The sequence below is a fragment of the Anas acuta genome, chromosome 1 (assembly GCF_963932015.1).
Source record: "Anas acuta chromosome 1, bAnaAcu1.1, whole genome shotgun sequence".
NCBI lineage: Eukaryota > Metazoa > Chordata > Aves > Anseriformes > Anatidae > Anas > Anas acuta.
This window is the reverse complement of record NC_088979.1, coordinates 144,915,920-144,930,185: the sequence shown is the minus strand read 5'-3', so window position 1 is coordinate 144,930,185 and position 14,266 is coordinate 144,915,920. Positions and strand designations below refer to the sequence as shown.

Genomic DNA, 14,266 nt, shown 5'->3' with positions numbered 1-14,266 from the left:
AGGACACTTTCAGCCGAAGAGGGAATGTATCTAAAATGTGAAGCTTACATAATTTTCAAGTCTCAGACTCCTTGGTGGACAGGGACAGTGTGTCTTACCAGCAAAGGAGGCTACAGGCTCAGTGCACTGTAGGTTGATAGAACATTTCATGGGTATGTCAGGGTGCACCCTTCCAGCTTTAGCCACGCTATAGTTTTCTCTGTGGCATGAATGAACATGAGGGAAAAAGCAGCCTTGCTGAAAAGCTGATTCTGGATTCCTTCCTCACTTCTTTGATGTGCTTCTTTCCAGTTGGTGGCTGTTTTGGAACTGTTGTCCTCTCAAACCCTGTGGTTCCCCATAGGTACCTATTTTTTTTTCAAATGTGCAAAAGGGGATCTGTACTAATGGCATTGCACTTGCCAAATATTCAGTGAAAACCACTTCAGCTCTTACATGTAACCACAGAATGAGTTAGGAAACCACATCTTGAGTTCAACATATAAGCAAAATGCTTTTTGACCTCGTGGCAATCCTTAACATGGGTGGGTGGGGGGGAATCAAGGCATTCTTCCCAAAGTTTCCTTAGTTTGATTGCAGTGAATCCCTAATCCACTAACCCCCTTAAGAACTTCATCCTACTGTGTCCCTTTTCCACACCAGGCTTTATGCTCAAGTGGAAGTTGTGAAACTTCCCTCCAAAGCTCACTCGAGGGACGAAATATACATGAATATAGTATCACTGAGGTACATTGCATGGACTGTATGGATTTTTTTTCAGGTCAATGATCTTAAGAGGCTGCGGTAGGTGCTGGATGAGGCTGCTCCTCTGTGTGTGACCTTCTAGGAGATAAGCCAGGAGCTAATGCACACCGCAGTTACCCGATGTGGGATGCGGAGCACCTGAATGAGGCTCTGCCATGGTGTGATTGCTGCTGTTTAAACATGAGGCTGAAATTCTGCAAGAACTTGAACTGCTGCAAGGAAACTGAGTGCTTCCTCCAGCTTGGCAATGTGTGGAGCTGGCTGTAAACCGATGGTATGGAGACCCAGAAGTGCTCTGCCACTTTTAGGAAGAAGACCGTACATGTATAGGAAGGCAACTTACGTTGTCGAGTGCCATATAGAATAGCTTTCCATGGCACGGAGATGTGCAGTGAGGTCTAAGGGTGCCTGTGATTGCTGATCCTCAGTAGGCCCTGCTTCCCAAACATTTTATAGCTGGTTCAATGAATACCAAACTTCATAGGAGTATCTTACTACCACTTAGTACCAGCATCAGCTGATGGGCATTCATAAGATCACCGTGAACACAGGGAGTATCAGTCCTGGGATGCTGAAGTGCAGGCAGTCTAAATGAAGAGGGCAGGTAAAGGGATCATGTAGAGGTGCTAGACGTGCAATCATCACTGCTGTTGAAGTTGATGGTAATTATTGCTGCTGCTAAATGCACTTGTGGGGTGAGTTTCATAATCTAGTGATGGCTTTCCACTTGATTTTTCCAGAAGAAGCCTGTCGATGGCTTAGTGCTTGCTGTGCTTGTTCTTTGGCTTGACAGCAGTGCTGAGATGATGCTTTATTCCGTGAGCTATTGGGTCATCAGTGAGTTTTTACTGGTAATTGCTGTCTCAGTGACTTTTTATTGATCATTTAATTTCTGCCTCCAAACAAGTAGGAGCAAATATTTTTCAGCCCTTTTAACCTCCTTAACTTCTCATTTGTGCTCTGCCTGCCTCTCCCCTGTGGCCAGCCCAATGCAAATAGGTGGACAAAAAGATTAATAGAAGGAAGGAGATGTCTTCTTCCTCTCAATTGCCCTGTGGCTTGGAGACTGTTATTAATAGCTGAAATAAAAATGTTTTGTAACCATCCTTTTGCTCCGGCTTCCTTGCCAGCCCCCTTTCCTCGGTCCCTGGAGAGAAAGTGTGAGCTCATCATTTTCCAATGCAAATTCAGCCTTTGGTCTCATACTTGGAGCCTTATCCTGGGTGGAATATTCATTTTCTGCCAGCTGGGCACTCTGAGCAAGCTGCCATTTGCCGGGATACCCATGGAGCGTGTGGGGAACAGGCCTGCAAGAAGCTGTTCAGGCACTTTCTTTTTTTTTTCTACTCTGAAAATCGTGCTGGCTGCTCAGTGCGTGCACACACGTCTGCACCTCTGTCTGTACGCAGACTGGCTGAAAAGGAAATCTAGGTATTTACACGTAGAGACACAAGTTGGAAATCAATGCAGGCGTTGCGGTCTGAAATCTATGGAAGTCCTTGTGTGGAGTGGGACTGCCATAAATAGCCCACAAGTGACAAAGCAATTGTATATCTCTGGAAATCCACAGGCTTCGTGCCTTGCCTTCATTCCACATGCACTCTGAATGTGATTGCTTTCTCCCTATCTGTAGAGATCTAATGGGTAACTGCTGCAAGCGAGCTGGCAGCTTTTTGTCCAAGATCATCTGAATAGAAATAGCATGCTGTCATTTACCACCCTGTTTCTGTGTGGGTAGTGTATAATACGGAGTGTTGGACCCTTTCAACCACTCCCTGCTACATTTTCACTCTTTTTTTACAAGACAATTTTACCAGCAGAGCATTGTCTAACAAGGTTTATACTAAGCTCGAGGTTCTGAGATGACCTTTGCTTGGAAATCAAGTGAGATGAGCAGTAAAAGAAAAAAAAAAAAGGAGGAAAAAGAGCAGGAAGGTTCTGTTTGTCACTCTGAAGAAACCTTCGATCACCTTCCTAATGAAAATCTTTAAGCCACATTCTTGTAATGTATTTGCTGGGTATGTGCCATTTCAGGGACAGAATATTATTTATCTTAGGAAATCTTACGCTTTCAAGTGGCTGACAACTTAGTGAATGCAAGCGAGCTTTCCTTTCAGGTGAAATGGAGGATGCTCTAAACTTCTCAGTGTGTTTCACTGCAATTCTGTGTCTGTTGTGTTTTCAGGTGGTCAGTGAAGACATTTAGATGTAAAAGCAGACTTAATAACATCAAGATCTGACAATTGAAGAGTCCCTTTGCCAGTGGCAGCCTGGCAGGCTGTCTGCATTTCTTCCAACAAGGAAGATGCAAATTCCCAGTTTGCTTGTTAAGTGCATTTAGAGTAAGTGCAATTGGTGAATTTTCATGTTGAAAAATTAGATCCTAAGCGAAGAGTTTAGAAGGAAGCAGACCCACTTGTGAAACAATCTAATATGGCAGATGGTTTCAGTTGGAAAAAAACAAAAAGAAATATGTCAATGTTTCAGAAATTAAAAAAAAAAATAAATCTCCCCATACTTTCAACTGATAGAAAACTTCTGAATTCTTTGAAGATGTTGAAATAAGTTACAGATGTGTTAAGTTTTATGGCTGGACAAAACGTTTTAGTTGATCTTACACTCCAGGTTGTTCACTCTCACCCTGGTTGTGCCAGTCTCACCCCCCTGGCACTGAATTCTTTTGCCTGCCAGTGTTTGTAAGCACGGCTGGTGTGAGCACGTTGCTGATGACCACAGCACTTCTCCCCCTGCGTTAGGAGGGAGGGAGCTGCAGATCAGCCATCCAGGTAGGTGAGGCATCCTTTTCTAGATGCTTTTCTAGAGCTGCGGTCACATAGGGCTGCATTTCCTTTGGCAGTCCTTACCAGGAGGGTTCTGACTGTAGACACAGCGCAGGCTGTTGCTAAATTTGCAAACGTATCTAAATTTGCAGCTAGCATGGTACAATGGAGGTGGATTTGTAACTGAAACAGTTGGTGCTTATGATCTTGTGTATTTTTGGGGTGGGAAGGTTGTTACTTCAGACTGCCTCTGCTCTTCTCCCATTAGCTGAATTCCCGTTAGCTCATCTTCCAATTTAGCTGTGAGCCAATTGGCATGGCCTTACAGCACACTGTGCTACGAAGCAAAGCCTGGTGATTAGAGATGATCTAGGAAGTCATTTGCAAAAGTGTGCTCCTGATAAATGCCAAGTTTTGCTACAGAAACATTTATCTTCTCCCCCAAGATGTGACCCTTGGGCCTGTGAATGGGGAAAAGGCCTCTGTTGGATCATTCCCTTGACTTTTCCATGAACCTGTAAATGGTGAGTGGAAGCTGCTAGTGTAGAGATACCAGCTAGGGGCCAGCCACTCAATCTTAAAAACAAACCAGATCTCAAACGAAGGGGAGCATCAGCCTTTGCAGCCCACAGCAAGCAACAGTCAGTACCAAAAGTACCCAAAGTTGTAAAAGTAGCAGCAAGTCCTGCTGGCAGAGCAAGCTGAGCTGAGGTTCAGGAGGTTCAGGGTAATGCCAGAGCCAGCCCGGAACAAACATGATCTCCTGTTCTCAAAATTTGGCCCATGCTGCAGCTGCAAATCTATCTTGAGCTCCATTAATTAGAACATTGCCTTCTATTTATGCATAGGAGTTAATGAATATTCATCAGCCATGTTGATTAAGGTGCTGTTATTTGCATATTCTGCCGACATTTTTGGAGTTGTACCCTTAGGTATTCTGGTATTCAAGATATTCATGTGGCACCAAGGGAAAGCTTGATTAGGTATTATGAGGGGAGAAAGCTCATAATGAAGCTGGTCAGTGGTTGGAGTGGCTTGCTCAACGAGGTTGTGCATCTCCATTCCTAGAGGTGTTTAAAACCTGACTGGACGAGGCCTGGAGCAACCTGAGCTAGTCTGAATTGGATTTTGACTTGGAAATTGTTCCTTCTTTGGGCCGGTTGATGTCTCGGGGACCCTTCCAACGTATAGAAATCTGTAATTCATGCAGATTAATGCCAGAAATATGGAAACATTCACATTTATAGACGGGCAAAAAAAAAGTAACCGGTATTTTCAAGGGTAGCATTATTCCGGAGGTAATGAAATAATCCTGTTAAGCGTTGGAATACCTTCTAATGAAGTCTCTGCCTTCATTAAGGATGGAGTTACTCATCGTGAGTTCATTAACTAGTCAGCGTATCTGGCTGCAATTCTCTCAGAGCAGCTGGTCAAGGTAGAGCTTATTTCTCCTCCCACCTTCCTCCAGGCTTTGGTGTGACCAGTTAATGCATGCTGGAACTGCCACAACCGTGCCCACGCTGCCTGCAGGTGAGTGCTGGTGATTCATAGGGAATGATTTCAGAGCGCGAGGGCAGGACATGCAGCTGAGGGCAAGCAGCTCTTAAACTGCACCAGCCCAAATGGCCAGAGCCCCTTTGAAGGTTTGATAAGGTGCTAGCAGAATTGAAAAATGAAAATTTCTGACAGACAAGACTTGAGAGTGAGCCTTAACAGGTGCATGTGCCTCGTGCCATTGCTTTGTGTAAGCTGGTCCCAGCTCTGTGCTTACAGCCCTGTCAAAACCATACTGGAATGTTAGGCGGAGAAACTGAACGTTTTCTGTTGAAGACCTACAGATTTTCTGACTACAATGTGAAACAATTCGGGGCTAAATGACCAAACTGCAGCCTCCATTTGCTGGGTATAGTAATAGTCACTCCATGAGGGAACGGTAACCAAAACATGGGATTAAGGCAATTTCTCATACAGAAGGCAGTTTCTCATAATGAATAGCAAATATATGTAGTGAATGCAGCTTGCAAGCCAGAGGCTAAGATTCCTTTTACTAGGAAATGTTTGTGTAGTAATTCTCAAACAGATTTGTAAAAATTAGATCCAGCACAAAGGGCGAATTTGGTGGAATAAATTGCTTGCTACGAACAGTTCGTGCAGAGGTATCTACAAAACAGAAGGAGAAGCTGCCCGGAGGCAGCAAAGGCTCAGAACATCCACGTCAGTCTTTTCAGGGAAGCTCGTGATATCGAAAACCTTGGCAGAAACAGCCCAGCACTTCTTAGAAATCAACGTGAGTACTGCTGGAGAGGAACGGGTACCACCTGCAACAGGCAGAGACCTGAATGCAGAAACCAAGGTGCTCACCATGTCACTGCTGGCTTGTGATGGGGCTTGGCATGGTGTGCCAGGCGTGGCTCATCCAGGGGCAAGGAGCTGCTGGCTCCCTGTGGCTCCTGGTCGCCGTCACCCAACAGAAGCTGCAAGGAGAGAAATTGCAATGTGTAGCCCGAGGGTAGCTTGTTGGTGGGCAGCAGGCTGATCCGTACCTGAACCTGAAGCGTGCTTCCACAACCTGCAGCCCTGAAAGTTGGGGGAAAAGTGGGAAATATTGGAGTCCTGACTTGCAGGAGTGGAGCGCAGTCAGATAACCCATGCACGCAACTTTGATGTGCCATCTCAGGCTGGATCTGAAGCAATGGTAACGACACTCTTACCTAATTGCTCCTGCAGATTAGGTGGCCTTGCATGGAAGTGGCAGAGGATGACTTTCTGTTGCCAGTTCCCAGGTGAGCCAGGCTGTATTATGCTCAACTATATGGTCGCAGCGATGTTATAAAATCCCGAAACCTGACAGCCATCTCTGCAAAAGTCAAGCTGACCTCACAGGGCAAATTCCTCCGGGCACTGCTGAGATAAAATTTGAGGATTGATGTCGCCAATACCCTGGTGGCATTTTGATTTTGTTTCATCCCCATTTGTTTTTTGAAGAAGCCTGAAATATTCTTAAAGGAGGTGGCAGTCATGATGAAAAATATTCTGGAAGAAAACTTGCTTACCCACCAGCCAAATCGAGTATGGATACCAGCAATATAACCTCCCTTTTTGGTTGATCCCAACCCTGTTTGGCCCAGAGTGGGAGAACATTGCTGGCACCCCACAGTGCTGGTCAGCACAGAGCCTGAGCAGAGGAAGCTCTAGCAGTGCAGGGGAGCAGAGCTTCGCCAGCAGCTGAGCTCACGTCAAAATATTAGGGTAGTTCTGAAACAGGCTAGAAAGGAATTGCACAATGTTTTCAGGTGATGCTGTCAGCCACAGTTCTTTAGGATTTCCAGCAAACATTTCCCTTTAATCATAGGAAGCTGGAACACACATCAGTGGGGCAGCTTCTTGGTTGCTTCGTGTTTCTTGTGGCCAACCCTGACACTTGTTATCATTGCTGTGTGGGTGAAAAACCCAATCACTGGTTTGCTGTTCAAATTACAGGGAATAGTATTTACATGCACAGCCCCGTTTGGTGTTTCCAAGATACACGCTGGTGCAGTTGCAGGGACTCAGCAGGGTGTGGGAGCAGGTGCAGACAGCTGGTTCACATCTAAATGCTGGGCGGTCACTGTGCTTCTGGAGTCTGAAGTGATCCAAGCTGGTAGAAGATAGCTCTGAAATAGCCTGGACTGTCTTCTCCTGAGTGTATTGAACTTGGTGTTCACAGGGAAGGTCATAGGCTAAAGCCCCAAAGGTCCATTAGAGCGTGTGGGCTGGCCCCTGGTGTACCAAAGCCCACTGTTTCACCCACTGATCCCCTCCTTGCACCTAAAAGCTTGGTTTAGACTGAAGTATTTTGAGCCTGGTAACAAAACTCATCAGGCTTACCTGTTCCAGCAGTGAAACCACGCTTAATGCTTCGGAGAAGGATGGAAATCCAGGGGCAGCACCCCTGAGGGTCTGACCTGAGGGTGGGTTTCCCCGTGTGAGACGAGCACGGGGAACAATTCCGTGCTCAGTGCCCTCAGGGACCAGCCCTCACCTTTTGGAGGGAAGCTGGTGAGAGGCAGCCTGCTTTTCCCACCATATGCACTGAGTGCTTTCCCTACTGATCCTTGGGAGTCAAGATATTTATAGGACAATAGTCAAAATTTTATCTAGAGGTAGGAATTGTGTAGAAGTATGTGGTGTGGTTGGAAAGGACAGCACGGAATTTACCACGCACATTTGCCTGCGCTTCAGATATCATCAGCCATTGCCACTGCAAGCACGCTCTCAGATCTAGATGGTCTTTAAATGTGTGCTTAGATCTCATTAACGCTATAGGGATGTAAGCAGAAGTCTAAAATTGTGTATATGGTCAGGTAATGACCTGAATGCGGGCCATAATCTTTTTGTGCTTTAGGCTTTGGTAATAAGCTAGTGATCAGTTCTCTGCATTACTGCTAAAAGTATTTGCAGTAAAAAATGGGAAGCTCGATGGACCTTGCTAGAAATTAGCCTCTTTGGTGTCAGAGGAGGTGTTTCTGCTGATTACTTTAGGAAATGATAGCAATTGGAATAGGATCTTTTCTTCCTTCCTTCTGTGTGCTTTTATTTTGAGCCTTGGCTCCGTGTTCCTGTCTATCTGCATAAATCTTTTCTCTGTGCAGTTATCAGATAAAGATTATTTTCTGACAAATAAGCATTTTTCCACTTTCTCGCCGAGGCTTCTGATCCATGAAAGCAGCTGAACAAAAGGGAATAAGAAATCCCATATGAAGACATGGTTGTGTTTTGGGGCTTTTTTTTTTTTTTTTTTTTTTTTTTTTAAAGCTCTTTCCACACTAGCTTTCTTTTTTCCCTAAATACTATTCTTGGTTTGAAACTTTAATTCTGGGCGTACATTTGGTGCCCAGATGGTGCAGACTCACACAGAAGCCCATCACGCTGTCAGGGCAGGCGGATACATATGTAAATATTTTGCCTTTTTCCCCTATAATATTTGCCTTTGTCTAATCTAATTGCTGTCAAAGGCAGAATGTGAAGAATGCTTCAGAGAAGCAAACAAAGAGGACCTCCAATGTTTGCATTGCACTAACTCTGGAAGATGCTGGTTGACTCGATTGCAACTAATAATTTTGTTGCATGGGTTTTTACTCACGCCGTGTATGATCCAAGCCTGTGCCAAGCAACGCCTTACAACCAGGAGTAGAAACTTGCCTTTTTAGGGGCACAAGAACAGATTTAACCCCTTGGAGCTGCAGGTGAGGCTAATGGCTCTGCCTTTTCAGTTCAGGCTGACAGCAAGTGTTCTCTACATGTCTCCTGGTATATCACTCTCTCATCCTTATTTATGTGGTTCATTGCTTCATTTAATTTGTTCTATTGAGTGCATGTCTTAATGTATTTTTAATACATAAAAGCATTTCCAGTGCAGTTGCTCCTCTGACCAGTGGCAGCTAATAGCAAACGGTGTGGCCAACCACATTAGGGATGCCTGTTTGGTTATTGGAGGCCTGATCCAAAATACCATAATACTCATGGAGAAAGGGCTTACATGAGCTCTGAACCTGACTGCTTGGTGAGAGGGTCTAACGGAGCCATCCTTCTGGCAAAAAGGACGTAGGAAACCTTGCTGTTTTTCACCGATGCAGGAAGGGTTACACTGTCACAGATTTCTGATCAGATGTGAAATTTGGCTGGGCTATAATTCGCAGAAAGCATCGGGCTATGCCAGACCCATTCCTCTAAGGACACGGTGCAGAGAGATGCCAGGAGATGACAGCCTGGAGGTGTGATTATTGTAGAGGAAGGAAAGTGGCTATAAAAGGAAAATAGGAGTATGTGACCAGAAGACAAACAGAAGCAGCACATGGTGCTGTTTTCCATGGAACGTAGATGAAATCCTACAGGGGAAAAACCAACATTGCCTATTGCAGCCATTCATGTTGCCATTTGAAGCTTATTATCTCGGTGGTGCCAATAAATTCTGTTTGAGCCTGCTATGAAAGTGTCTGGGTGCCTTCAAGAGACGTGCCATAGCCTGTCGCATCTGCTTGGCTTGCTTTTTGGCTCTGGGCTGCAAGCGGTCAGAAAATGTGTTCTGTAAATCCATACTTTTTCCTGTGGTGGTTTTATTACTGATGGTAAGATTAAAGGTGTTTGCTTTGCATATCTCCTGGAGCACGGACACAGACACATACTGCAGGATAAGTGAAAATGGGAACCCCAGTTTCTCTGAGGTAAATGCCGGTATGCCTGATGTTAGCTCATGGTTCAGAGAAAGGAAATGAAAGAAGGGGTGACTTGCCACATTACATCTGATGGTGAAAACAGATGCTGGCAGCTACTGTTGAGCCTTTGATGTATCATAAGTTTGCATGCGAGCTTTCCCTACAACTAACTTGAGCCTGTCATGGGCCACAAGTAGCATTGACTATCACAGTGGGTCGGTAGTAGGGATTGCTTTGCTATCAGCCTCTGCTTTTGCTTGTCAGTTCTGTCTGGTCTACAGCTGGGACGATGTTGCATTCAGTTAACAGCACTTTCTCTCTTATCCCTTTTGCCTTTTCCAGGAGCAATTGAGCGGTGCACGTACATCAAGTACCACTACTCCTCAGCGACCATTCCCAAGAACCTCACCTACAACATCACCAAGACAATCCGCCAGGATGAGTGGCATGCCTTGCGTGAGTACTGCTGGCTTTCTCCTCCGTTTTCCTCATGTGCAGACAAAGGGAGGTACCCGCTAGTAAATGAGAAGAGAGGCTTTGACAGACAGCCCACTTAGAGCTCTGTTCTCACGTGCAGTTAGTCTTTGTAGCAGATGGATCGATTTGCTCTTAGGACCTACATCTCTTTTTGCTGCTGACTAGAAATTCTGCTGAGGCATGAAAAACTGGTGGTAGGGAAGAGGCATTCATGTGCAAAGATTAATATTTAGTTAAATAATAAAATGAATAACCAGATCAATGCTCTATTTTTTAATTTAGTGGAATTCTCTGTATGTAAGGGTATTCTCATGCAGTTCATGCTACTGCTGAGTTTCCTGCTTCCAGCAGAATTCATTGCTGGCTTTGTAGAATACGTCCTGCTGCCTGCAGCTCCTGAGCGAGTGTGGCATTGCTCTCCTTTGAAGATGTAAAAAGAGATGCTGCACCCTTTAAGGCACAGGGAAGGAGCATTTAGCCCTCAGTGATAACTGTAGCTGGTGGTCGCCAACTTGTAATATTTGCTGAAGCCAACAGTATCTGACAGGGATGGAAGGAACTGCCTCGAGATGTATGGCTGGCCTTAAAGCTTTGCTCCTCATACTGGAAACGGAAAAGGGCTTTCACACAAGATGAAAGAGGTAGGATTTCACGAGGAAGGATACCACTGCCACTTCCTCTTGCTATTACATAGTCATAAGGACTGATGAATGCTCAGGGTTCCTCCACAGTCTAAGTAGTTAACAGCCCTTTGAAGATGACAGAAATGAAGGGATGCTGATTCTGCTGATTTGAAAGGTGGCAGTGAGCAGCTACTGTCTAAGCCATCAGCTTGAGAAATGTGTAAGACCTCTGGTATTTCCAGGGCATTTGGTCCCTGTTTCACTCCTGCCTTGTGTGGCTATTGCTCTGTTGGAAGCCTCTTATGCTCTGGGGAGGAGAAGCCATAATGATGTACTTCACTTTCTGAATTGGTAAGGTCAGGCCTGGCTTTCATTGGTGTTTGTATGCTTACCTGGTAAAATCTGATAAACCATTAAGGAAGTTTTAGAAGATCTTGCTAAATTCCTCTATGTTTTATGAAATGTGTCTGTGTGGCTAAATACACATTGTTTAATTTTGATATGAGTTTGGTATTCCTTTTATTTATCATGTTTCTGCTTCCCTCTCAGAAGGTAGGTAGTAAGAAGCCAGTCTTGAAAAGTACTTTGCTGTGTTTGTTTGTCCCTGAAATCAGACGATTGTGTAGTAGGAACCTCTCAGTTTCCTGCTACCACCTGTCATCTCTGGTGTCATTTTTAAGCTAAAAGTTCTCTTCTTTGGGGAAGGAAGAGGACAACCAACCACCCCTCAGAGAGAGGTGGATGTTTCCTATTAGAGTTCAATAGGAAGAGGCCAGTTTATTCTTCTGGCTGCATATCTGTGCTTTTGCCACTGCTGTTGAGTAATTATGACTCTTCTGCAACTCTTCTCTAGGAACTTCCCTTATTAATATAATAATTATTGCCTTAAAGAAGTCCATTTCAGCAATGGCTCAGGTACAGGGCTCTCCTGAGGCTGTTAACCACTGATGTGCCTGGCCACGTTAGTCCCTCAGTGTGTGCATCCCGCGGTGGGATCAGCGAGTTCCTTAGCACGGTTGTCAGCAGCCTTCAGGAGCATGCTTGGCAGTCTCCGAAGTGGCAGTCTAGACACGGCACTCTCCCATTTACATATCTGATCTGGTTCGAAGCGCTTTCAGGGTGAGGCTGTTTGTTTCTTTCCCGAGGAGGGTACACCGAGTGTGTGGGGGTGTGCGTATTGCTGACCCAGATTCTCTTGCTAGTTCATGAGTCAGATAAGTGTAGGCAGATGCAGATAGCCAGACTCAGGCTTCAGTTCTACCTCTGTATAGACAGAGAAGGAAAAATACTTTGCCAAAGCTCTCTTCTCCAGAGCAGTTCTCTCTTCTCCAGAGCAGTTGGGTGCAATGATGAGTGTTTGATACATGGGATACGCACAGGCCACTGCATTCAATTTGCATGTAGTGCTAAAGGTGCTTGCAACCTTGCTGTTTTTTCCACAACATTCCTTAAAAGACAAGGACAACAGCAATCTTTTCAAATAGTGCTCAAGCTGAGGGGGATGTTCTCCCTTTAGGAAACATTTGTGATGGAGCAGCCACAAGCAGTATGACAAAGTACCTTCAGACAGTCCCTGTAAGTGTTCCAGCCTCAGCATCTGGTGCTTTTCTGTACCTCTGGACTAACTTCATCCAGGGCACAGCTACTTCAGCACACCACTGCTCATGCTGAGGCAGAATAACGCTTCCAAGTCAACATGAATGTTATTTTCCTCTGAACAACTTCCTATTCAGAACTTCCCTTCCCCTGAGTGTTGGGACAGGCAGCGGAGGAGCAGGCCTGTTGTTCCTCACGGTCTTGACATGGGTAACTCCTCAGATCTGCATTATGAGATAGAAGTACAAACCCTATTTCCTGATGGAAAATGGGACAAAAATGGCATCTGGAGAATTTCAGCAGAACTGTAAAGGTGAAACTGGAGTGTCCAGGCCGCCTGCTAAAGAAAATATCACTTCCAGGTGGAAGCCACTGCTGTCCTTTGACATATCTGCATTTCAGTAGCGTTTATTTTCCTTTTTGGGTGCATGGGAAGCAAACCATGAGTTTGGGAAGGAAATTCATTGTTTTGCATGCGTACAGCTTTGGGGGGCAGAGAAAAGAGGAGTCGGCCATGCTCAACACGCTGCTTTCTTCAGGCTGGCAGGCAGCACTGGTGCTCCAGCAGTTCCTCTTGGATTGCAGGAGTGGGTGAGGGGAAACTTGGGGCTGAGGACCCCATGGCACCAGTTGACACGGAAAGCAGAGATTCCTCTAGCTGTGCTGTCAGCTGTGCTAGAATAACCCAGGGGAGCAGCTGGACCTGGAGGGATGGTTGGGGCTGACTTCATCATTTTTGATTTTTGTCTTTTTTCATTCTGTTTGACATTTTCAAGATGGAACCTCAGCTCCAAACTGATTGCCTATGGCAGCACGAGCCAGGGAAATAAGACTTCACTTCCCTGCAATCACTTCCTCTCAGCTCTCTCTGGTTAAATAGGGAGGGAGGGAGGGAAGGGTGACTGTAGTATTGCCAGCTTTCTTCTGTCAGGGGACACTGTTTATCTAATTAGACAAAACTAGTGTCTGTACAAGCTGGGAGGGGAAGGGAGAAGGGAAAGAGTGCTGTGCCCAACAACTTGGAGCACAAGTAGCTGTCTCTTCTGGAAGATGCTGCTGTAATGCTATGATTGAGTCACTGTTACTCATTTACCCCATCACACTTTGGCCCCAGCCTCATGCACAGAAATTTGGGCTGGAGTTCTGGCTTCTGAAAAACCCTAGCAGCAGCACCGATCCTTTTAGAAATGGAAGTGTAGATTATTTGAACGAAAATCTAAACAGTTCTATATTTGTTGGCATCTTTTGTTCCATGTGTTTTGTGTTCCCAATAGGTTTCCTTTCATTGTGCTATGGATTTGTGCTCACAAAACATGGGGAAAGTGGTTGTGACAGGGGCTTGAGCTGCAGAATATGGTACAGACATAAGGAGTGGTGCAAGGCATTTTCAGATCGTGGAATAAGCATTTCAATGAGATGACTGTAAGAAATGACTGTAAGATGACTGTAAGAAAGCTGGCCATAAAAAAAGTTAGTGCATCCATTCTAGCCTTCCTCACTGCAGTCTAGGCAAGTGAAGGAGAAAAGGGGCTTTTCTAGGGCTGTCTTCCCCACAAGACAGGCAAAGAACTCTACTATAAAACACGAGTTTTAAAGCATTGCAAACAAGCAAGTTCCTGATGTGTGTTCTTGAAGAATGAGATTTTTTTTTCTTTTTCTGAGAACAAACCAAACTGTGCTTCTTCCCTTTCTCCTTCACTGGTAGCTAAAATGGGACAAATGCTGTATGGTGCTCAGAGCCTTTGTATGGCACAGCTCCCTGTGGCTTGTGCTCTATTGCGTGAATGTCTCCAGATCAGGAGAGATGAAAAATTCTCCCAAAGCTGTTTATTTTGCTGACTCACAGAGCCTA

General features: G+C 45.2%; 1 protein-coding gene across 5 annotated transcripts in view; it reads left to right on the top strand.

Moving 5' to 3' along the window:
- Nucleotides 1–14,266, top strand: part of TMEM178B (transmembrane protein 178B) — a 213,982-nt gene that overhangs the window by 46,912 nt on the left and 152,804 nt on the right. For all 5 annotated transcript variants that reach the window (XR_011090242.1, XR_011090243.1, XM_068662998.1 and 2 more), the window contains one exon: nucleotides 10,061–10,174. Coding sequence is in view for 3 of the 5 variants with exons in the window: in XM_068662998.1 (XP_068519099.1) it covers nucleotides 10,061–10,174 (114 nt within the window). In the remaining 2 variants the exon portion in view is untranslated. The remainder of the gene's footprint in view (nucleotides 1–10,060; nucleotides 10,175–14,266) is intronic.